Source organism: Diabrotica virgifera, chromosome 4, assembly GCF_917563875.1.
Source record: "Diabrotica virgifera virgifera chromosome 4, PGI_DIABVI_V3a".
In the NCBI taxonomy this organism is placed as follows: Eukaryota; Metazoa; Arthropoda; class Insecta; order Coleoptera; family Chrysomelidae; genus Diabrotica; species Diabrotica virgifera.
The window spans coordinates 219,949,467-219,974,498 of NC_065446.1; the positions used below are offsets into that span (position 1 = coordinate 219,949,467).

The following is a 25,032-nucleotide window of genomic DNA, read 5'->3' on the forward strand; positions in this document are numbered from 1 at the left end:
TCACTCTGACCAATAGATACGAACACAGATATCACGTGGGTAGTTCTAACCAATAAAATCGTGGAATTCATAGCGGTATTTAACGGCTCGTAGTGCAGTTTGCGCTGGGAAGGGGGCGGCTTCCGACAGGTCAATGTGGTATTTTTCCATGATTTGATTTGCTACTGTAAGCGGAGTGGTTTATGTTTTAAGAAGTGAGGCTGCTTGTCTATATTCGTCCCATTTTTGTGGAAGTATTCACAGTAATGTCCTTTACTGTGGAAGTATTCGTCTTTGCCTTTCCCAGAAGGTTAACCCTTTGCGGACCGAATTAAGTATTAAACAAAAAACTGCAAAGTTATTACAAGTTAGGGATACAGTGATACAAAAGATAACGTCAAGTGTCAATTAAATTTTTTTTATATAAGGGGTGGTTTAGTTTGGAGGTGGTTCCATGGTGGAACCACTGGTACTGATTAGTACTATCTCAATTTTTATAAAATGATAATAAATATTCATAAAGGAGGTAAGTTCACTATATTTTGTATGATATTCTAAAAAACAATTGATTTTTTCAGATAAACATAGTCCCACCTTACATACAGTGCAATGCCACCTCGTTCGATGAGGTTGGTTTCTTGTACTGCATCGAGCACATCTTACTTTGGTTCCATGTATTGGCATATGCTCCGACTTGTTGGTGCGTATTTCAATAGGAACGCAGATTTTAAATTTATTTACCTCAGAACCGGACGATTTTCTTCCTTTCTGAGTAAGCGAAGGAGTACCCATAAGTCCTGCAGAAACTGCTAACCGAAATTCTTTTAGAGAAAGTGTTGATGCACCACCAGATCGTTCTTTAAAAATAATGAAGGCATTAACAACCGTTAAGTCAACAAAATGCCAGAATATTCTAGGCCACCATTTCTTGGATTTGCGGTTAATTTCGTAACAAGATTTGAGCATATCTGACTTGTCCACATAACCCATATGCTCGTTGTAATCTTTGACCAAATTTTGGCAAGTAACATTTTCTTTGGAGCCATCCTTTTGTTTCCTTGAAATAAGTTTAACATCAGTAGGATCATGAAAATTACTCATAAAATAAACTGCTCTGTTATCCATCCATTTCACAGCAAGTACACCAACATCACTTATCTTCCATTGAGTGTCTCCCCTTTCCATGGTTTTGTCCTCTAGAAAATTACATTCTGACAAATATTTAGTATTAGCTTTTACTGTTCCACTTCCATATATATACTTGGATATAAGTTGTTCCAAAAGATCATACGAAGTAAAATAATTGTCCATAAATATTTTATGGCATTTTCCAGCAAGACTGCTTGTAAGGTCTTTTACAACCCGTGCACCTAAGCCTTTTTCAGGTAAGTTGTTAACTTTACCAGTGTAGATTTGAAATTCTAAAACAAAACCAGATTCATTAGCATGAATCCAAACTTTGTAGCCCCGTTTTACAGGCTTCTTGGGCATATACTGGCGTAAAATGCTTCTACCTTTGAATCTAATCATTGACTCATCTACTGACTGGCATTCACTTGGCTTATAATATCGAATGAAATTGTCAGATAACCTATCGAGCATTGGTCGCACTTTATACAATTTGTCGTAGCCAACTTCACCTTTTTTCGGTTCAAGACTGTTATCATTTAAATGAATATGTCCCAGTAACCAACTGAATCGATTGCGAGACATATAAGATGCAATAAAACCATCACGTAGATCTGTCCTCGAAGACCAGTAATCCTTGTAGCTTGGTAAATGCTTTATTCCCATCAGAATGTTTATCCCCAGGAAACACTTCATTTCTTCGCGATTAGTGGGAGTAAATTTGTTAGCATTTCCCTGATTCATTTGGGTTGCATAGAGATTTGTTTGAAACACTAATATATCTAACAGCTCCTCTGAAAATAACAACATGAACAACTCCAACGGATCTTCAAGTAAATCCGGTATGTCAGGACCCACTTCTTCAACAAAAGATGAAGGTGTCTTGTAATAAGTTTGAATATTTTCTGACCATTTGACAATCTCATTTTTCTTTGCATGTACATTATTATTGTTTTTCCTTGCAGTTTGTTTTTGTTTTGTAAGCTTTCTTTTCCTTTTCCCAAAAACAGATAGCGGCGTACAATCATCCGAATCACTGAAAACACTTTCGTTATTTTCTTTTTCATGTTCACCTTCGTCAACCATTTGATTCATTTCTTCCAATGAATGTTGAGTGCCCGGGATGCCGTTATCTGGTTCACTATTTCCAAGATCCTCAACATCAGAATCAATATCTGACGCTTCTGACTCTCCGTCAGATGGTATTTCCTCAATCAAAGCAAATACACCATCATTACCCATAGCTTCTAAATTATTTATTGTCCATTGTTTTCTTTCTGTAATAAAAATGAAAAAAATGTTCAGGAACTGTAAAGTCTTTCAAATCCCGTATCAATATATTACCCCTCCCCAACCTTTAGTCCTACAAGCCATCCTGCAAGGAAAAATATTTGGAAAGCGAGGTCCAGGAAGAAGAAGAATATCCTGATTAAAATAAATATTGCCATGATGATCGCCAACATTCGTCACGGATAGGCACATCAAAAAGAAGAAGAACCTTTAGTTCAATTTTTAGACAGCCACGGTACACAAAGTATTTAGACCTTCTGCCTTCGTTGTCTGTCCCAAAATAAAAAACAACAACAAAAAATAATAAAAAGTACTTGTGGGTCCATACGGAACCACACCTTTTAGACGACTTGAAAATATAAAATATACAAAAATATCAGAATAAATTGTATAGGATCTCTTTAAAACCATCAAAATTACCTAATTTAGCTGTTCTTACCTGCCATTATCAATTTGTTTACGTTCAGTAGAAATTTTAGTAGTTGGCGCGCAAAATAGCGAAAAACGTGTCACATCAATCACCTACTAGAACACACTAAAGCGCTCCAAAACCTGATCGTATGCAAGGCCGATAGTGTAAGAGAGGGGATTAAAGAATTTGTCTGTGGTTCCGGCCGACGCTTACCGGGACAGTAGGATAAAAATTCTTGAAATTGTGGTTCCACTATGGGACCACTGGCCCACAAAGGGTTAACGCGTGTTGCTCTCTGCGGCATTGTATTGGTTCAATACCGGTCTGGGCTTTCATTGATGTAATCGGTGTTGATTTTGGAGCACCGGTTATGAGGCGAAGCGCAGTGCCTACTTATATATACCTTATCTATGGCGCAATGTTCTGGGCGACTTCTAGCTTGGAGGTGGTGTTTGTACTCGCAGATATTGTAGCTTCACTCCCATATTCTAATATCGGCAGGACATAGGTTTTGTATGTTACTACCAAGATATCTTGCGTGGCGCCCCACTTTGTTGCTGTGTTGCTGTTTGAGCAGTCGATATCTCTTTGTGGCTTTCTCTGCAGTGTCGTCGATTTGAGGTTTCCACGTCATTGTCTTATCTATGTACACCTTCAGGTATTTTATTACATCCTGTCTTTCCAGATCGACTCCTTTGTATGTCAGCTTGACAGTAGTTTTTTTATTGAAAGGGTAAATACTTGATATACAGTTTTGGTTGCATTGACAGTTAGGCAGTTTTTATCCGCCCGTTTTTCTAGATTTTTCAGAGCCTGGATCATTTCTCCCTCGAGCGCTTTCAGACTGCTACTTGCCCATATTAGGAGGTCATCGGCATACAGGAGGGCTTCCACACCAGGTGTCTTTTTAATCATTGCTAATAATTTCTAATTTGATTAGTCAAAACGTGAGTGATCTCATACACCTGATTAACCAACGCGAGCGAACTGCCGAACTGATCCACGTGTGTAAAAACCGCGAGCAGTGGAAAGTTTGAAGAAGATGCCCTGGTAACAGTGTTATAAACTTATTTATAATATTGTCTGTTGATACAAACCCTTATAAATTCCCATTTAAACCACCAAAGGTACCCCTAAAACATACAGTCCACGGAAAATTCTGAAATTACCAGCAATTTCACATATGTACATGTTTCTTCGTAGTACAAGAATTGTTATTGCAATGTTAAACAAATTTGACAAACCTGATGGATGTTAGTTCCTTTTCCACCAAGATATCCTCCTCCGATGTCAAGTAAAGAAAAGTTGTAGCCCAAGGTTTCGGCAAAATCAAATATGTCCCTTGCGGCTGAAATAGCCCTACAGTAAGCCGGCGGTTCACGACATCCGGAGCCTACGTGGAAACACACACCGACGACGTCCAAGTCAAGGGATCTGGCGATTCGAAGAAGTTCCGGAGCCTCAGTGATAGGATCACAACCAAATTTGTTTCCCAGTGGAGAATGGACATCAGTGGCATCGCAACGAATGCGAATTACTAACCTAAAAAAGAAGGAAACATAAAACACCATAAAAACATAAACATCAGTAAACTACTCTTATTCTTTCTGCTCAATTTCTGTTTTTGTTTTCTATAAACGTTTAAGATTGGTTTGTTCTTGGTGCTATTGTTTTGTTACTGATATATTTACTCACAAAAAAACCTAAAAAACAAATGTGCAACTTACTTGGCTTCAGGAAAGAGACTCTTAACTTTGTGCAATTCAGTGTCACTGTCGAATGTCATAGTGTTAACACCAGTAGCTGCAGCATGTCTGATATGACTGGAAGGTTTGGCGGGATTGGCAAAGATGATTCTTTCGGGCTCCACACCCATGCTGAGTACTTTGTTAATCTCGCTCTTTGAAGCGCAGTCGAAGTTAGTTCCCAAGGCGTTGAGAGTTTCAAGAACTGTAAGGCTATCATTGCATTTGACAGCTGAAAATTAAATTTTTGCATAAGAAAAATTTGATCAATGGAATAGGAAGAAAATAATATGTTAAGGTATATGATATACTTTTTTATTTTGAAAATACTACAAATAGTATGGTATAACTAGACCCAAACCCAGACATCCAAAGTGAAAGTTATCCTCCAACACCAAATTGTTCTATATGCTCCACATAATGTTCATAAAAAAGTCACACCATTTTGAGCGTCGGGTTTGGGGGGGGGGGAGAGGAGGAGAAATCGGTAGATTCGTAGTTTTTTACGTTTTTCGTCAATATTTCTAAAATTTTACGGTTTAGCATGAACAACCCTCTATACAAAAATGTTCTACATTAAATTTGAAATAAAAAAGGTCTTAATAATCCTTCTAAAATGACCGGTTCCAAAGTTACGGAGGTAGTATAGTATAATTGGTCCAAAAAAAGGCCTAACCCAGACATCCAAAGTGAAAATTTTCCTCCAGCACCAAATTGTTCTATATGATCCACATATTGTTTGTTCAATAAAAAGTTAGGTACACCATTTTGAGCGTCCGGTTTGGGGTGGAGATGGGGGAAAAGTCGGTAAATTAGTAGTTATTTTACGTTTTTGGTTTTTCGTCAATATTTCTAAAACTATGCTTTAGCGTAAACAATGTTTTATACAAAAATGTTCTACATAAAATTTAAAACAATAAATATCCTGTACATAATTGTTATAAAATCAACGGTTCCGGAGTTACGGAAGGTGAAAAGTGGAGGTTTTCGATACTTTTTATATTTTTTGAGCAATTTATAATAGATATCATTACTGATGAAAGAAATTATCTTTAACAGGATTGTGTTTTGTAAATAAAATTTGCTATTTAAGTGGCCGATCCTATGTTAGTGATAAGCCCTTGAAGAAACGTCAACCTCACCACTCAAAATCATCATCAGTTGCCCAAAAAATATAAAAAGTATCGAAAACCTCCACATTTCACCTTCCGTAACTCTGGAACCGTTGACTTTATAACAATTATGTATAGGACCTTTTTTGTTTTAAATTTTATGCAGAACATTTTTGTATAGAACATTGTTTACGTTAAAGCATAGTTTTAAAAATATTGACGAAAAACATAAAAAAATTACTAATTTACCGACTTCTTCCCCATCACCCCCCCCCCCCCCCCCCAAACCGGACGCTCAAAATGGTGTAACTTTTCACTGAACAATATGTGGACCATATAGAACAATTTGGTGTTGGAGGAAAACTTTTACTTTGGATGTCTGGGTTAGGCCTTTTTTGGACTAATTATACTATACTACCTCCGTAACTTTGGAACCGTTCATTTTAGAAGGATTATGCATGTAACCTTTTTTATTTCAAATTTAATATAAAATATTTTTGTATAGAAGGTTGTTTATGCTAAACCGCATAGTTTTAGAAATATTGACGAAAAACCTAAAAAACTACGAATTTACCGATTTCTTCCCCCTCTCCCCCCAAGCCCGACGCTCTAAATGGTGTGACTTTTTTCTTAACATTATGTGGACCATATAGAACAATTTGGTCTTGGAGGACAACTTTCACTTTGGATGTCTGGGTTATGCCATTATTTGGATCAATTGTATCATACTAAAACAGCTTCAGACCTACTTCGAAAAAACTCTAATCTAAGCCAAAAATAGTCTCAGAAGTTTAAAATTCTGAAAGAAGCACCATTATCAATCATATATAAGGTGTAAATATAAAAAAATAATACAAAAAAGACTCTTAAAAATATTAACAGACAGAAATATGATACCCGACCACAAATTCGGCTTTAGGAGAGATCATGGTAACGTCGAACAAGCTGACAGAGTGGTCAAAGTTATAAATAAAACATTTGAAGAAAAAAGTTAATATTCAGCAGCATTCCTCAATGTTAGCCAGGCTTTTGATAAAGTTTGGTATCACGGACTGTTGTATAAACTGAAAAAGAATTTACCAGAGGAACTGTATACACCACTGAAATAGTATTTACCAGAAAGATATTTTTGAGTGAAGTTCGAGTCAACATATAAAAAACTATATCACATCAGACCAGGGGTACCGCAAGGAAGCGTTCTGGGAGCACAACTGTATCTGGTTTACACTGCCAACTTACCCACAAATCATAATACAACGACCACCCCCTTTGCGGACAACACTGCAATCCTAGCAGTACACAAAAATCCTGTCGAAGCTGTTGCAAAACTCCAGAGAGCCTTACATCAAATAAATACATGGGCACTTAATTGGATAATTAAAATAAATGAACAAAAGCAAACCATATTGTTTTTACAAAATGTCACAGTGAATCAGCAACAGTAACAATTAATAATAAGGTAATTCCCTCTGTTGCCTCTGTAAAATACGTGGGTATGCAACTGGACAGATGATTAACCTGGAGGACCCATATATGGAACAAACGAAAACAACTGGGCATGGAATCTGATAAGAACTATTGGCTTCTAGGGAGTAAGTCTAGCTCATGACAAGAAATAAACTACTATAAGTACTTATTCAAATTAGTCTGGGCATATGATCTGCAACTCTGGGGAACAGCATCCAAGTCGAATATATCCATAATTAAGAGACTCCAGTCTAAGTTGTTACGTTCAATAATCGATGCTCCGTGGTTTTTTACTAGCAGGAATATTTACAGTGATCTGCAGACGAAAACCGTCAGTGCAGTGAGAGTGGAGTTAAGTGAAAAATACATCGTACGTCTTGAAAGCCACGCGAACGTTCTTGAAATTAATTTGTCAGATTACAGTCAAGAAACAAAACGATAAAGAGACAAACACCATCAGATTTAACGCACAAAAATTAATATTGTTACAATTGTAGTACCTATAGCTAAGTTAATAATATGTGTACATAGGTACAGTCATTTAATGTTAATCATATAGCTGTACCTCAGAGCTAAACTGTATTAACTCACAAAATTGAAATTTTACAGGAGAGCAGTTTAAAAGAAATATAAAGAGTAAATCTTAAATACAATTTTTATTTCTTTTTCTTCAAATATGTGATAAACACTATTTGATAAGTAAGTATAAATGATACCATATATTACTGTATTTGTTATTTTTATACCTATTTAATTTTTTTAAAAACATGGAGTTAATACTGTTTGGCATGAAAACATTGTTTACCCATGTCTCACTGGCATATATTAAAGTTGGTACAGAGATTGCGTTGTATACCTTCAGTTTTATTTCTTTATCTATTTCTTCCTTTCCAAATATTGTTTTATTTGGTGCATAGTAGATCTTATTTGCTTTTTTCGCTATGTGTGAGATTTATAGAATAGAATAGAAATATGCTTTATTGTCACTGAAAATTATACAATTTTATGGACAAAGCTTAACATAGATTCACGAAAAAGATATACATAACAATAACAATAACAAATACAATTTTATAAAATTAGATAAATCGTCAATAAAAAAATATATAAACAAGTTAAAAAAAGTGAAGTAAAAAAAAAAAAACCAATATATTGCAAAATTACTATAAATTGCAAAATTGAACCTACAACATAATATAATAAAACACAAACAAAGGAACTAATAAGTTTAAGCTGCTGTATGTGACACCCAAATATAGATAAATACACTTTAGTTACTTGTACATTACTGTGATTTCTTAGTTAGTCATTAAGAAACTCTTCTACTGAATAATATGGTCTTTTAGATAAATGAGCTTTTGTCATTTTACGGAACTTGAGAAAGGATGTTGCAGATTTAAGTTGTAAAGGGAGATGGTTGTATAGTTTTTTTGCGGAATATAGTATAGATTTCTTTACTAACTCAGAAGACGGGATCGGTAAATAGACATCAAAAGTTGAATTTCTGGTGGAGTAGTCATGATGAGGCCTTGCTGGAAAGACATGCATGTGTTTACGAATTAAGCAAACAGTTTCTAAAATATACAAAGATGGAAGGGTTAAAATTTCGTGATCTTTAAAGTAACTTCTGCAATGGGTTGTTCTTCTGAGGCCAAACAGATATCTTATTGCTCTTTTTTGTAATTTGAAAATAACATCAAATTGGGCAGCTGTACTAGACCCCCAAAAAGGAAGACCATATCGAAGATGAGACTCGAATAAAGAAAAATATGTTATTTTAGAAGATGCTAAATTGAGTTCCTTCGAAACAGATCTTATGGCATAGCAGGCCGAGGCGAGTTTCTTACTTAACAAATCGATATGAAGGGACCATTTGAGGTTGCTGTCTAAAAGAATACCAAGAAATTTTACAGAATCAACGGTAGAGATCTGGCTGCTATTCACAAGCAGGGGTTGAAGAGCACCTTTATATGATAATGCTACCGTTTTATCCACGTTAAAGGAGAGTAAATTAGAGTCAGACCAGGTTTTTATCGTAAGAAGATCAGAAGTTATAGTTGCATGAAGAGTTGCAATAGTTGAGTTGCTCCAAGTGATACTGGTATCATCAGCAAAAAGAAAAATTTTTCCATCGATTTTTAAATTAGTGATGTCATTTATAAAGATCAGGAAAAGTAGAGGACCCAATACTGAACCTTGTGGTACTCCACATATAATGTTTTTGAGACTAGAGTCAGTATCATTTGCTCTAACCAATTGTTTCCTATTATCTAAGTAAGATTTAAACCAATTCAAAGAAATACCTCGAATTCCATAGTAATTCAGTTTTTTAATCAAAATGTTGTGATTTACACAATCAAAAGCTTTGGAATAGTCACAGAAAACAGTGGCAGTATAAAGATTATTGTTTAGTGCTTGGTAAACCTCGTGAAGTACAGAAAACATGGCATCAGTTGTACATTTATTAGTTAAGAAGCCGAACTGATTTTGTGATAAAATATTGTTATCAAAGAGAAAGGACATAAGTCGGGTTTTTATGAGCCTCTCAATAATTTTGGAGAGTACCGGTAGTAGGGCAATAGGTCTATAGTTGCAGGCATTAGATTTTTCGCCACCTTTATGAAGAGGAATAATAATGGCTGTCTTTAGGCACTCTGGAAATTTACCGTTTTCAAAGGAATCATTAATTAGTGACACGAGGAGTTCTAACACATTATCTGTGAGATTTGAGAAGATTTTTATGGATAGTCCATCAGTACTACAAGATGATTTGCTTTTGATACTATTGATCGTTTGGATCAATTCAGATTTATAGATTGGTCTTATAAAGAATGAATTCGAGACAATTACTGAATTAGGGAGATAGGAAATGGGATCTTGTTGAGACTGAATAGTGGATGTTATATTTTTACTCACGTTAATGAAGTATTCGTTTAGATTTTCAGGGTTTGGAAGGGCAAATGTTTGAGCTGCGTGGGTTTTGTTTCGAAGATCGTTTATTATGGACCAAGTTTCTTTTGCAACACTTTTGGAGCTTCCCAGACGATTTTGATAGTAGGCTTTTTTAGCTGATTTGATGAGTTTTAAGTATGTGACTCTGTAATTGGTGATATATTGAGTGACAGAGACGTTGATAGTAAATTTCTTGATATAAAGTAGTGAACGCATATTTTTTGCTGATATGCGGATACCTTTGGTAGTCCAGGGTTTGCGACGTTTTGGCTTAATCGTAATTAAAGGAAATGCCTTATTGAAGATACAGACAGGCTTCTCCAAAAAATCACTGAAATTATAGTCCACGTCCACATTTCTTGATCTATCTTTCCATCCTCTGATATTATTACTCCAAGGTATTCAAACGTCGAGACTGTTTCTATTATTTCGTTTTTGCACCTAAATATCGTCTGATTTATTTCTTCCCTTTTCTTTTGGGTTACTATCATGGTCTTCGTTTTCTCTACATTTACCTTCATTTTCAAATTTTCTATTTCCTCCACCCAGATATCGATTAATTTTTGCATTTTCTCTTTATTGTCTGCTTTATTACTAAGTCATCTGCATATAGTAATCCCTTCATTCTCACTGGTACTAAATTCCTGTACCCTATTGTTGACTGTAATTGCCTTGACCTTCTTTTAACGCTCTTCATTACTCTATCCATTACTAATATAAACAAAACTGGGCTGAGACTGTCCCCTTATTTTATTCCTCTCCTTAGATTTATTATTGGCGATCTGTTTCCGTTTATTTGTACTTTAGCAAGTACGTTTCTATATGTACTTTTTACCACGCTTACTACAGTCGGAAAAATTAAAGAATACCCATGAACGATCATATCAAGCACATATTTTGGATTTGCTGCCTTTTTCTATAAATAACAAATGAGAGAGATAGATTATTAAGTGTTGTCTACAAATCAAAAACGTTATCCAAGACATACGCACTACGCAGTTACATATTTATAATTGACCGAGTGAGACGGCGATACAATTGTTCAACGTAGTTATATTAATTTAGTAGAAAATTTAAACTCACACTTGACTATTTCTGTACTTCTAATGTCATACTTAGAAAAACATTCAACATGAGTAGAGATCAAGTAGAGATAATGATTGTATAAACTACTATTCGAGTAATCGTGCTGGTCAACTATAATCTGACTGATTAAATTTCTGTCACTTTGACAGTGAAACTGGGTTAGGTTCGGTAGAGTTTATAAATTTTAATACTCTGACTTTTCATAGTGTATAAAATTACAGATTAGTATATTTTTACGAATGTATATTTATTTGCAGATAATGTCTGGAAAATGATCTGGATACCTAATAATCTGAATTCATTAAGTTTACTTTCATTTTAATCACCTAATGCAGCTGACATAAATGACATTTAAATTCCTGTTACTATTTACGTCCACTGGCAACTTTAACATGGAGAAATTCATAATACTATATTTGCTTACTCATTATTTTTGTATTATTAATCTATACCAAATAATTAATTACGGTAGTAATAGTAACATTTATCACCAATAAATATATATTATCAGAAAAAGAATAATATCACAAAAATTTTTTGACACATTCTTACGTAGCGAAAAATTGTACGGTGACGGTGGGTGTCCAATATCAAACATTCATTATTCATATCCGATATTGAACAGTATATTTTTATCACCCCGTATATGACATGAACCAATTTGTTATTATATAATTACATGTACGGGTCTCTAATTTAATTCACGAATTATAAATTGTAAACAATAATTCGGGCAATTGCATTATTTAATTTGATGATCAAATATATTTCTTTGTTCTCAATATTTGTAAATATACTCAGCGCGTGGCTTGACACCAATACTAAGTGCCACCGCTGAGAAAGAATACACATTTAGAATCATTCTCAAGAATCACTTCGACCAGGCCAGAGGTGCCTCTAACTTCATTCCTTCATACATTCAATATGTAGCAAATAGAGTCTTCAACTGAAACGCGAATATGTCATAAGTCAGTACTCAAAGTTCTCCCGGGGTAACCACCCTTAGTGTAGGTCTCATTAATAAATTCTCGCATTACTATTTGGTGTTTCCATTCTCTCTGAAGAACAGCCTCCACTGAGCCCCACGAAATTTATACAGTGGGGTAGTAGTCACACCCGTTTATTTTCAGTAATAACTTAGTTTAGACTTTGTTTTGACTAGAAATTTTTGATTTGATTCGTATGCATATCATCGATGACGCATGGGTATTCTTTCATTTTTCCGACTGGCAGCTTTAATATCTATAAACGTAATATATAAGTCTTCTCCTATTTCGTTTTTCCTTTCAATTATATTTCTCAGTATCTATATATTATCTGTTGTTCCTCTTTCCTTCATAAAAGCCGCTTGTTCTTCTTCTAGTTTTCCTTTCAGTACTTTTCACTGATGATAAGCATATAGCCCTATAGTTATCACATTCCGCTTCATCTCCTTTCTTGTGTATTGGTATCAATAAATTTTCTTCCCAGTCTTTCGGTATATTTTCTGTTCTCCATGCTTCCCTGTAAGTTGACACAAGTGAATAAATAATATGGAGATAATATGATACATGAAACAAAATTTAGTCAAGAACACTTCTTTTTTTAAATTAAATAAAATAAACAATATCTATAAAACAAAATGAGTAAACAAAACTAACGAAAAACGAAACTCAAATGATCATGACTGTTGTTCACTTACAATTATTTTGGAAAATTTTTATAAATCCTCATCTACTTTATCGGAGTGGAATAAATTTTTATAAAAATTATGAAATTCCTTTGGCTTATCGTGAATCACAGGCAGAGCCGCGGGAAACTCAACACGCCTAGGATTTCTGTTAAGATCAACAGATTGGAATGTTTCCGAACTAAAATTAGTTTTGAAAAAAGTAATCCCAAATTAACGCTACATACATACTTCCAAGTGGATAACATCTGACACATACGAAAGTCTGTATTCTGCTTAGTTTTTTTTCTTATAATAAAAAGTGGACAGTTAAAACAGTTATTGTTTTAAAGAGTCTTAAAATCCTTGAAGTCATTTAGTTTTACTTCCACTTTTTATTAAACTGTTAATGCAATAAAACCGTTTTTAATTTTTTTTAGTTGTGACACTGTTTGAGCTGTGCGATATCATGACAAGAAGTAACCTCACTTATGGGTGTGAAACTTGAAAAATAAATAAGAAAACCATAAACAACATAAGAGCAACAGAGATGGAATTCATAAGGAGAAGCTGCAGAGTAACAAGAAGAGATAAAATAAATAACATAGAAATTAAAGGCGTAGACGCAAAATTTCACGCCAATGTGTTTAAATGTATTAGTTTTTTTTCAAATCCTGAGAAAATTAATAAGTATTTTTGAAAAATTTAAACGCAGAATGAAAGATTATTACCGAGGGCCAAAAGTCTTTGAAAACTTCTATAATGTTTATTTTAATAAGTTCCAGGGGTAATAAAAAATTTAGTGTGATGTTTAATTTCAAATATTTCATTCAAAAAAAAAACAGAATGTGTGTGTACTTTGTACGCACGTAAGAAGTTATACTTCTACTACATATTATGTGATTTTTAAAAGAATACCAAAAATTTAAAAAAAATAAAAGAATAAAACGCACACAAACACACTGAAAAATGCCACAAAGAAAAAATTATTTCTGAACGATAATAATTGTTGGCAAAAATTTTAAATACGCATTTTCTGAAAAAAAATTATATAACAAATATAGGTACTTACAATCATAAAATGCATAAAAAAATAAAAACTTGCATCGGGAATCGAACCCGTGAATTTCGAGGCGCTTTGATTCGTAATCGAAGCCCAGACTCACTCGTCCAATTCCACATTATTTGTCATGTGGAAAAATAGGGTAACTGAACGTTTTACTGTTTGACAGTTGTTTTGAATATAATTAAATTATGTAGTTTAAATTTTGTGGAAGAAAATATTAAAATATAACAAAACAGTAAGAAAACAATATATTAGATGAAGATTGGTAGAACTTTTGTTGGTAATCAAATTAAGTATGTAAATCAAAGCATTACATACCTACTAGATAAATAAATCTACGCCAAAAAATCATAATTTAAAAATAAAAATCGGACCTAATTTGGGATTTCTCTCTAAAATCCCCATTCTTGAGAAAATAAATGTATGTATTCCAACCTAATCCAAATGTATAATTACAATATGATTATAATAAAAACTACTTACCAAATTAGAATGAGTTTTCCTTGTCCAAAATAGTCCAAAAGTCCAAAAAATATAGGTATATGAAAACTATTTAAAAAGGCAGTATAACTATTAACTAACTTTGTTTCTTTTCCCACAAATTTCAAAACGCAACAACCATAAATAATCAAACTACGTACAGCTGTACCACAGCCGCCATATTGAATAATTTTTGACATGTCATTTGAACATCCAATCAGAACAAAGTTATAATGCGCATGCGCCGGGATCATAGGTTTTAACATATAAAAATTCACCCTCATATCGCCGGTAAAGGAGTATAACTTCAAAAACTTTTTGGTTATTCTAAGGGACTTTCGGCCCTCGGTAATAATGTAATCTTTCATTACGTGTTTAAATTTTTCAAAAACATTTATTAGTTTTCTCAGGATTCGAAAAAAATGAATGCATTTAAAACACATTGGCGCAACAGAGTGGAGCACGATAGATAGAACGAAGAGAGGCAGATCCCGAAGACCTTTCAGAGATGAAGTGGATGAAGCAATAGAAAGAAGAAGTCTACAGGAAGCGGACTGACAAAACAGAAACAACTGGAGAAAACGGTTGAGTGAAGGAATACAGTGAAAACTATGGAAAAGCTTAGTACATATATATAATTTGTTTATAAAGGTTTTAAGCAAATTTGAGCAATAAACGTTTATACTTTAATTAACAGTAATTATAGAAGAACTGAAAAGGTTCAAAACAGTTTGAGCTTAGGAAGATGTTCGTAGGTTTATTCATGGCCAAGATATAGATATATTAATAGCGCGCTCTGAGGCGCAAGATCGGTTCACAGCGAAAAGGTTCGCGCGAACCTCTAGATACAAATTAGAAATAATTGTAATATGTACGTTATCTTAATTTTTCATTTTTGAAGATCCTAATTGGGACCGTGCAAGTTCGGAAGAGCGACACCTGGTTTCATAGCTCAGTAATATTTTTAGTACTTTTAGTTATATTGGCCAATTATATTAGTTCTGGTTACTAGATAATTGTCAAGACCATAGCCCAAAAAAGAATAAGAAGAAAAAGTAAGATTGAGGTTATGTTATTAAAAGGTATACATTGTACTACAAGCAACATACCAATAATTAAATTCAATTTAATAATTGCATATCATATCAATATTGTGGAGCAACATATAATTTTTACAATGTACCTACCTATTCGGGGTGTGCAAGTACTTGGAGAGGATACGAGAAACGATCGTGCGCGAATAGCGGAGAAATCTTGCAACTTTCTTAATTAATTCATATTGTCAATTGAAATTGTCAAATTGACGTACATTTCATACCTACTGTCATTTAAGAAGAAAACTCATATGTTGCTCAAAATATTGATATGATATGCAATTATTATCTTCTTCTAAAAGTGCCTATCTTCTGGAGATGTTGGCGACACATTGACCCATCTTATTCTATTTACGGCAGCTCGAAATAGATCAGTTGACGTTAGACCAGTCCACTTCCTAAGATTGGCCAGCCAGGATATACGTCTACGTCCAGGGCCTCTCCTGCTCTCAATCTTGCCTTGTAGAATCAACCGTAGCAGTCGGTATTTTTCATTACGCATAATGTGGCCGAAGTAAGCCAGTTTTCTGTTCTTTACGGTGTTAATTATTTCTTTGTCTTTTCTTAGCCTCTGGAGAATAGTTATATTAGTTGTGTGTGTATATATGAGACACTCAACATACGTCGGCAGCACCACATTTCAAACGCCTCTAACCGTTTTATGGCATCTTCTATCAGGCTCCAGCTTTCAACTCCATATAGGAGGACACTAAAGACGTAACATCTAAGAATTCTTATGCGTATATTGATACTTAAAGACAAATTGCACAGAATCTTCCTAAGACTGTTAAAAGAGCTTCTGGCTTTTTCAATACGAGTTTTTATTTCGTAGCTATGATCCCAAGTATCCTTAATGTTGCAGCCCAGATAGCATATTTAGCAATTATTATATAAAAGTATATTTAATTAATTGTATTTTGTTTGCAGTACTGCATTTGAATAACTAATTTTATTTACTACATACAATTGTTTACCTTTTAATAACATAACCTTTATCTTACTTTTTCTTCTTATATTTTTTTTGGGCTACGGCCTTGACAATTATCCAGCAACCAGGACCAATATGATTGGCCAATATAATTAAAAGGGCGAAAAAAGTTGCCGAGCTATGAAACCAGGTGTCGCTTTTCCGAACTTGCACGGTCCCAATAACATATCATTTGCGAAATCTCATTTTCTTCAATAGCAGTAGGTATGAAATGTACGTCAATTTGACAATTTCAATTAACAATATGAATTATTTAAGAAATATATTTTAAGAAAGTTGCCAGATTTGTCCGCTAGACGCGCACGATCGTTTCTCGTATCCTCTCCATGTACTTGAACACAGCGAATACGATTTCAAACTAAGTTCAAACGGGTATAGCTTTAACACAAATAAAGATAAAATAACTTAACAAACTTTGTTTGAAAGTCTATGAATCAAGCTTTAAAATGAGACTTTCTAAACTCATTTGCATGGGTAGAAGCCGAGTTAGGCCGTCCGCACATGGAGCGACGCTCGGAGTAATCGACTCGATTCCAATCGCGTAGATCTCTCCCCGTCACTTAAGTTCCTTCGTTGTGGCATTGAGCTCCGTACACGGAGCGTTTAGGATTGCAAATCTCCTCGTCTTGTACGACTCTCGTTCCGTGCGATCTGAAGCGTCTGAAGCGTACGAGAAAGTTCGAGTGAGACGCACGTTTACAGTCATTATTTTATTTGTTGGCTTCGTTTTTGTTGACTTTTGCCCTAAATTAAATTTTAGTCTTTTTAAAGATCGGTGAATGTTATGTTCGTTGATTGTAGTACTATTAGCTTTGTAGAAATATTTGTTTGTAATGTAAAATTCTGAAAACATTGAACTTCTGTTTCTAGATGTTTATTATAAAATTCGTTGAGGAAGTAGAAAAATACCCTCAACTGTATAATGCAACTGTATAAAAATGTAATAAGGTAGGTTCGCCAAATAAAGCCCGGTTCCTAATAAAGCCCACTCGCCCTTATTCCTCAGGATGGACAAAAAATGGCAGTATGCTGCAATGTACAGACGCAGTAGAGCCATCTAGGTGCAAATTGTTACACTAAGTTGAGCAGCGACGCGAACTGTCGCTTTTATATGATCATTCATTTACAGTGGTCAATGGGTAAATATCCAATCTAATATTGAGGTTAGTATGCTTTTGTAATTTAATACGATTATGAGTGCGATTTTTTTTATTCTGCATGACATTTGTTTACTTATTAGTTGTACTTTCATAGTACCTGAATTACCTTATGTTTATTAAACGTAAATAATGGTAATGTCTAAAAAACATTGATCACCTACAGTATTCCTAATAAGGCCCGTGTGGGCCTTATTAAGACTACGGGTGGGCCTTGTTAAGACCACTACAATAACACGTTTTATAAGTTTTTAACTTTGTTTCAGAAAGAATACTAAAAAGCTTAAGATGCCTAGAGCTTTATGGACTGAAGAACAAATGGCTTTGGCCTTGCAAGCACTTAAAAATGGGATGTCAGTAAGAACAGCCGCCAAAGAATTTAATATTGCCCGTCGAACACTTAGGAATCATTTGCTTAGTGGAAAATCGGAAAGAAACTTGGGCGCCCTTCATGTTTAACCCCCCAACAAGAATCTGAGTTGTGTGGAAGAATTTTTAGGCTAGCTGACGTTGGAATGCCTCTGACATCAACAGTGATAAGACGTTCTGTCCATGAATATTGCCAAAGAAATGGCATATCTGCACCTTTTATCGATAAAAACTTAGCTGGTCGAAAATGGCTCAAACTTTTTTTAAATCGACATCCCGAAGTAGTTAAAAGAAAATCTCAATTCATGAATCCAGCTAGAGCCGCCAAATTAAACAGATTCATAGTCAATGACTATTTTGAAAAGCTACGCGAAGTTATGTTGAAGCTTGATATCCTGCAAAGCCCTCAACGCATTTTTAATATTGATGAGAAAGGTTGCCGCCTAAACCTTCATAAATCACAACAGGTATATGCTCGTAAAGGTGTCAAACAAGTTCATTTGATTTCGCAAGAGCACGCTGAGAATGTGTCAATCGTCGGTTGTGGAAATGCTATAGGACAAATAATTCCACCTATGATCTTGTTCAAAGGAAAAAGAAAGAAGAATGAATGGTATGACAATCTTCCTGCTGGAACAGTTATTGAAATGACCGAGAAAGGAAGTATGACTACTTTAGTCATACTGCCAGTTTTCATTAAGTGGGTACAACATTTTGCTAAGTACAAGCCAATAGGAAGAGTACTGCTTATTTTTGATGGAGCATCGTCCCATTTGGATGCAGGTATTGTTGATAAAGCCGAGTCGCATGAAATTACGCTTTTTTGCCTACCAAGTAATTGCACACATGAACTGCAACCTATGGACAAGGCGGTATTTAAAGCCTTCGAATCTTACTGGGACGACGAAGTTATCACCTACTGGACAAATAAACCAGATCCAACGATCAATAAATTTTCGTTTGGCACAATTTTCTCAAAAGTATGGCCAAAAGCAACTGCAGCATCAAATGTTATTTCAGGTTTTCGTGCTACGGGAATATACCCGTATGATCCAAGTGTCATTCCTGACATAGCTTTTTGCCCATCAGAAATAACAGAAAATAAATTAGACTCAGAAGATTCTGCTATTCCATCAGCTTCGACTTCCGCAACGAATAATCCTATTGGCAGCTCCACTATTGACCTTAAACTTAAGACGTGGAACGTCAATGCGACATAAGCTGAACTGGGCTAAACTGGAGCTGAAGGTCTGTTGGTGCAACCAGGCATAATTGTCACATTTAAAAAGTGGGCCTTATTAAGAACATGAAGTGGGCCTTATTAAGAACATGGTGTTCCTAATTAGGCCCAGAAGCAACCATTTTTTAAAGACTAAAAAGTAACATCTCATAAAACATTTGACAAAATTTAACAATTTCCTATTAAATTTAAATATGTGATTTATCTTCTCTGTGGTTTTCAGATTTATATCGTGATTTTATTTATCAAAAAACAACTAACAAACATTAAGTGGGCCTTATTTGGTCAACTTACCTTAATACCGTACTTTTCACAGATCGAAATAGTCGTTTTGGTTACTATAAAAAAAAATGCGTTAATTTATAAAAACAGAATCGACTAGTGTGCGGAGGGCAATCGCTTGTGTCGCAGGGTTCGTACAAGACGAGCAAGCCACGCGAACTTCGAGACGTGTCTTCGATCGACCCATGTGCGGACGGCCTTATGATTGGAAAAGCTTCGAAAAATACTTCTTTTACAATTTGTAATTTTCATTACGCACTAATTTTACAATATCTTGAGGTCTAGTATTTATATTGTATGTTTAGTAAACGCCATTTTTTGTTTTTTATTAAGGAAAAAATTTTATATGAATTTTTTTATCTCTTTTAGTTTACGAGCCATATAAACATTTTGTAAATAATTAAATTGTTAATAACAATTTTTGACCACTCGGATCAAAATCCACCCTCGAAATTCGTAATTAGCAGCCAAAAATGGGTACATAAGAAATACTTCGGTTTGCCAATCAGATTTGAAAAGGCCACGGTAACTTAGCTGGCGCCTAGACTATTAATTAAATAAGGCCCCATAAGAAAAATAATTAATATCAGAATATTTTATAAAATAGAGAAGTATTGTATATTACAATAAAAAGATCTAAAAGAGATATTCTACACATGCATATTTTTTCAACTGTAGGTACCTATACCAGTCTTTCAACTATATTTTTTAAATTTCATAAACATATATTTTAAATGCCTTTACAAACTATCTTATCAAATCAAATTTAAAAAAATGAAGCTTAAAAGGGCAAAACTCTCTAATATTTTATACTAAGATGGTAGGCTGTTCGCAGTCAGGAAAATCGTATATCAAAAAAATTCAAAATATTCATTCCAATATTATGGTCCATTCCGAGTCATAACGTATATACTCCAGGGTAATAAGATAGAAATAGACCATGTTCGGGACACTCAAAGATCCAGGTAGCTGACTACTTTTTTAGTTATTGTAGACATATAGGAAGAAAACCTACCTACCTGTTTCCTGCCTAGAGTTCGCGTCCGTTTTTTAATTATTAACAATTTAGTGCAAAAATCGCGATTTTTTCGATTTTTGCACCCAATTCAAAAGCTAAATAATTGACATAAAATTACAAAATGTAATTTTTTAGAACATTAAAAAACCTTCAAAATTCCGATTTTTTTAAGTTAAAAAGTTAATTTGTTGCTACGCAAACTGCAAAATAAGTGAAAATGGTTATTTGTTAATAACTTTTACTAAAACTGCCTTAGAACTTTAGTGCTTCACCCAAAGTTGGGTATTGGGATAATTAACAAACCCTCAAAATTTGAGACCGATCCATTAATTAGTTTAAGAGTTATTCTAATTGTTTATCCCAGAAATCTTTATTTTGCAATAACATAAGACAGAAAATAATGAACATAGGACAATTCTGCATATGCCAAATGAAAGTAGAAAAATGATGCTATCAAAATGTACCTACAAAAAAAAGATAAAAAAATTATCTAATATAGTCAAAAATCCTAATGCCAAATTTGTGAAATTTTGTAGTTTATAAACATTTTACATATTTGAAAAGCTGGTATTTTACACGAATTTTTAAATATGTAGTTCAATTGGTGACTAGTCATGGTAAGTGAAGGTGGAGCTGGGAGCCGACAAATGCACGAGTTCAAAAACTAAAAAAGGCAACTTAAAACTACTATCATTTTCTATATCTCGGGATCTACTGAATATATTTTGTTCGTTCTTTTTTTAATTTGTATGTAATTTTTCTGTACATTACAAATATGCAATTTGTCTAGACATTTATTATTTAATTAACTATCTAATTTGTTTAAACGATTTTTGAAAATATAATTTTTTCCCAAAAATCCATTATTTTAATCATACTATCGTTATTAATCGTAGAAAAAGTTAAGGTATACTTTAATAAATAAATTATCTTCAATAAATAAGTATCTAATAAAAATCATTTATTTATTAAAGTGTACTTTAACTTTTTCTATGATCATTAATGATACTATGATTAAAAAATAGATTTTTGTAAAAAAATATGTTTTCAAGAATTGTTTAAACAAATTAGATTGTTTATTAATTAATAAATTTATAAACAAATTGCATATATGTAATGTACGTAGAAATTACATGCAAATTAAAAAAAAAGAAAGATCAAAATCCATTGAGTTGATCCGGAGATACAGAAAATTATATTCGTTATTCGTTGTTCTTTAAGAGTTATTTTAATTGTTTATCCCAGAGACCTTTATTTTGCAATAACATAAGACAGAAAATAATGAAGATAGGACAATTCTGCATATGCCAAATGAAAGTAGAAAACTAATGCTATCAAAATGTACTAAAAAAAGATAAAAAATTATCTAGTATAGTCAAAAACCCTAATGCGAAATTTGTGAAATTTTGTAGTTTATAAACATTTAGAATAACTTTAAAAATATTGCCCGTAGAAAAAATCAGTTTACATATTAGAAAAGCTGGTATTTTATACGAATTTTTGAAATTTCAGTTCAATTGGTGGCTCGTCGTAGTACGTGAAGGGGGAGCTAGGAGCCGACAAATGCAGGAGTTCAAAAACTAAAAAAGGCAACTTAAAACTACTATAATTTTCTATATCTCGGGATCTACTGAATATATTTTGATCTTTCTTTTTTTAATATGTATGTAATTTTTCTGTACATTACAAATATGCAATTTGTCTAGACATTTATTAATTAATAAACAGTCTAATTTTCTTAAACAATTTTTAAAAAAATAATTTTTCCCAAAAATCCATGATTTTAATCATATATCGTTATTAATTATAGGGAAAGTTAAGGTATACTTTAATAAATAAATTATCTTCAATAAATAATTATCTAATAAAAATCATTTATTAAAGTGTACTTTAACTTTTTCTATGATCATTAATGATACTATGATTAAAAAATAGATTTTTGTAAAAAAAAATATTTTTTCAAGAATTGTTTAAACAAATTAGACTGATCAACTATTTTAAATGGGAAATAAGCCACAAATAAATTTCCCATTGAAAATAGTTGATTATAAAAATGCCACAAGGAAATAGACTCAGAACAAAATTAGACTGTTTATTAATAAATAAATTTATAAACAAATTGCATATTTGTAATGTACGTAGAAATTACATACAAATTAAAAAAAGAAAGATCAAAATCCATTGAGTTGTTCCGAAGATACAGAAAATTATATTCGTTTGAAATTGCTTTTTCGGTATTTTAACTCGGTGGATTTGTAGGTTTCCCCTAGTAATCGTTTGAACTACATTTTTGAAAAATCGTAGAGGGTGACGTGAAGGTAAAATGTTAGTGCAAATTTTTTAAGAAAAAATACAAATCCCATTCTTTAAAATGGCATTAATGAGATTCCTTAATTATTATAAACAAATTAGCTGTGAATTAAAAAAACATATGGCTAACTTTGTCCCAAATGAACCCAGGCTAAATTTTTTTATTTTAAAATTCGTCTTAAAATACTATCTTTTCGAATATATAAAAAGATTGTTTCTACGGACAACATTTTTAAAGTTATTCTAAATGTTTATAAACTACAAAATTTCAAAAATTTGGCATTGGGATTTTTGACTATATTAATTATTTTTTATCTTTTTTTAATACATTTTGATACTATCACTCTTCTACTTTCATTTGGCTACTCAGAATTGCCCTATCTTCATTATTTTTTGTCTTATCTTAATGCAAAATAAAGGTCTCTGGGATAACAAATAGAATAACTCTTAAACTAATTAATGGATCGGTCTCAAATTTTGAAGGTTTGTTAAGTACGCCAATACCCAACTTTTAGTGAAACACTAAAGTTTTAAGGTAGTTTTAGTAAAAGTTATTAACAAATGACAATGTTCACTTATTTTGAAAAATCGGCATTTTGAAGGTTTTTCAATGTTCTACAAAATTAAATTTTGTAATTTTATGTCAACTATGTAGCATTTGAATGGGGTGTAAAAAATCGAAAAAATCGCGATTTGTGCACTAAATTGTTAATAATAATTAAAAAACGGACGCGAACTCTAGGTGGGAAACAGGTAGGTTTTCTTCCTATAGGTCTACAATAACTAAAAAATAGTCCTACCTGGATCTTTGAGTGTTCCGAAAAAAACCTTATTACTCTGGACTAATATACGAACGCTGGAAGAAAATCATAAAATAATAATCAAAACTGTTTACCGTAGTGCGGCTTGACTCGAGGTAGTTTTTCGAGCCATTCCTGATGTTTCCTGACGATATCTCCGACATCCAAGACGTAAAAGGCATCATCCTGATTGTTGTTGCTTACGATTTTCCGGATCACCGTCCATACGTTCGATTGGTCATCCAAAACATGGATCCGATCATCAACACTTGGAATTTTCATTTTGTTTTTTGTTTGATTATAATAAAATTTGTTTTTGTCAAATTCAGTTGAATATTTTCAATGAAATAAGCAAGCTGAAACGAAACGAAGAAAGATTATGTGAGAGTCTTATCAGAACAGTCAACTGTTTTTTGCAAAAGTTAAAAACGTGCTTTGTGGAATGTGTTTATTTTAACGATAAAAATATGTAAGGTATGTAAGGTGACTTTATTTAAATACATAATAGTAATGGACACCTTAATAAATAGGCCAGTATTTTCTGACTCCAATTAATTAATAATTTGGCATACAAAATATTGATTACCACATCATGGCATCCTCATCTACGTCAACTCAACCTAGTTCTGCACTAGATTCGACCTAATAGAAGACATAAAAGACCTAGATATCCCAATGAAACTTATAAAGCTTACGAAAATGACAATGGAAGGATCGACTGCAGCAATAATAACAGATAACGGAATCACCAAAAATATAGCAACTGTAGTACGATAAGGCGACTCTCTATCAACGTCACTATTTAATGACGCTATAGACGGAACAACAAGAGCTACAGAAATAAAAGGTACAATTATAACATCGACGTCGCAACTTGTGGCGTATGCTAATGACATAGCATTAATTAGCAAAAACCTGATTAGTTTAAAGGAAGAATTTACGAAGTTATGTAAGGAGGTATCCAAAAGGGGTTTAGCAATAAATCAAAACAAAACAAAATACTTACTACGCTCAAGAAAATATCCAGTTAATATGACAAGTTTAAATATTGGTGAATATGAGTTTGAAAAGGTAGAACACTTTAAATATCTTGTGGTCTCAGTTAATGGAACTAATGATAGAAACATCGTAACCAACTTCCTCAAAGATAAGAAGCTTACTCAGAATACTAAACTGAAAATTTACGGAGCAACAATTAGACCAGTAATCACATATTATGCAGTAATGTGTCTGACACAGAAAGAGGAAAAATATTGAGGATCCTAGAGAGGAAAATAATTCGGCGGATGGCAAGCCCACTAAACAAGGGAAAAATAATGAATTTAGAAAACTCATGAACCATGAAGTAAGAGAACTTTTGAAAGAAGACATCGTCAGATTTATCAGGGTACAGCGACCCAAATAGATGG

General features: G+C 33.3%; 1 protein-coding gene across 1 annotated transcript; it reads right to left on the reverse strand.

Moving 5' to 3' along the window:
* Nucleotides 1-4,023: 4,023 nt before the first annotated feature.
* LOC126883807 (ornithine decarboxylase-like) lies at nucleotides 4,024-23,905 on the reverse strand. Its single transcript, XM_050649477.1, has 3 exons — nucleotides 23,719-23,905; nucleotides 4,537-4,786; nucleotides 4,024-4,351 (listed from the first exon to the last, which is right to left on the reverse strand). The coding sequence occupies exons 1-3, from the start codon at nucleotides 23,903-23,905 to the stop codon at nucleotides 4,024-4,026; spliced, it is 765 nt and encodes a 254-aa protein (XP_050505434.1).
* Between the last annotated feature and the right edge of the window lie 1,127 nt (nucleotides 23,906-25,032).

Excerpts from the sequence above, each read along its gene's own strand:
- LOC126883807 (XM_050649477.1), bottom strand. The coding sequence starts at position 23,905 with ATGAAAATTCCAAGTGTTGATGATCGGATCCATGTTTTGGATGACCAA. Across the intron at positions 4,787-23,718 it reads TCGAGTCAAGCCGCACTACG|CTGTCAAATGCAATGATAGC; the intron begins GTAAACAGTTTT and ends TTTAATTTTCAG. Across the intron at positions 4,352-4,536 it reads AGTCTCTTTCCTGAAGCCAA|GTTAGTAATTCGCATTCGTT; the intron begins GTAAGTTGCACA and ends CTTCTTTTTTAG.